This window comes from Meleagris gallopavo, chromosome 2 (genome assembly GCF_000146605.3).
Source record: "Meleagris gallopavo isolate NT-WF06-2002-E0010 breed Aviagen turkey brand Nicholas breeding stock chromosome 2, Turkey_5.1, whole genome shotgun sequence".
In the NCBI taxonomy this organism is placed as follows: domain Eukaryota; kingdom Metazoa; phylum Chordata; class Aves; order Galliformes; family Phasianidae; genus Meleagris; species Meleagris gallopavo.
Window position 1 is genome coordinate 106,286,910 of NC_015012.2, and position 863 is coordinate 106,287,772.

Genomic DNA, 863 nt, shown 5'->3' on the forward strand with positions numbered 1-863 from the left:
ATGACGGTAGGGAGGATTTTAATGTGGTAGCAACCCTCCAAAATCAGCAAGCAAAGGACAATGGGTGGTTGCTCTGATCTGAATATATACATTTCTGTCTATCTTAAATTTCTCCCCTGTAGGAGATAGCTGCACATTAAGAGAAATGGTGCTCAGACGCTGCTGGCTCAGTGATGGAGGTTACACACAGCAGCAGGTTGCACTCAGGCCATTCCCTTCACTCCTGGTGGAAGCACAGAGATCAGAAACATCTGTGGGTGGTGGGAATCATAGCATCACAGAACGGCCTGGGTTGCAAAGGCCCACAGCGCTCACCCAGTCCCAACCCCCTGCTGTGTGCAGGTCGCCAACCAGCAGCCCAGGCTGCCCAGAGCCACATCCAGCCTGGCCTTGAATGCCTGCAGGGATGGGGCATCCACAGCCTCCTTGGGCAACCTGTTCCACTGCCTCACCACCCTCTGCATGAAAACTTCCTCCTCACATCCAACCTAAACCTCCCCTGGCTCACTTAAACCATTCCCCTTGTCCTATCACCATCCACCCTCGTAAACAGCTGTTAACCATTAACCATTTTCCTGGTGTCTTGTGTAATTTCTCTCTGTGTAAGCAAGTATCAAAAATAGACATGATGTTCACATCCTTTAAACCATTTCCTTTATGTTTTTTACAACTTAGTTTTTGGTATTCACTTTTTTTTCCCTTGAGTTAACCAGAATTAATTGAAACAATTCAAGAATATTTTCCTAGCACTTTATTTGCTTAAAAACATTTAAGATTAGGATTGTCAAAAACATGGTTTTGCAACCTGCAGATTACATTTGTATTACACTGATTGCCTGAATGTGTGAGAAGCACCAGGTAGT

General features: G+C 45.4%; 1 protein-coding gene across 1 annotated transcript in view; it reads left to right on the forward strand.

The window, feature by feature from the left end:
• The window catches only part of ANKRD66 (ankyrin repeat domain 66), a 4,326-nt gene continuing 3,463 nt past the window's right edge, over positions 1-863 (forward strand). Inside the window, exon 1 of the mRNA XM_010708188.3 lies at positions 1-6. Within this exon, the coding sequence (XP_010706490.1) occupies positions 1-6 (6 nt within the window). The remainder of the gene's footprint in view (positions 7-863) is intronic.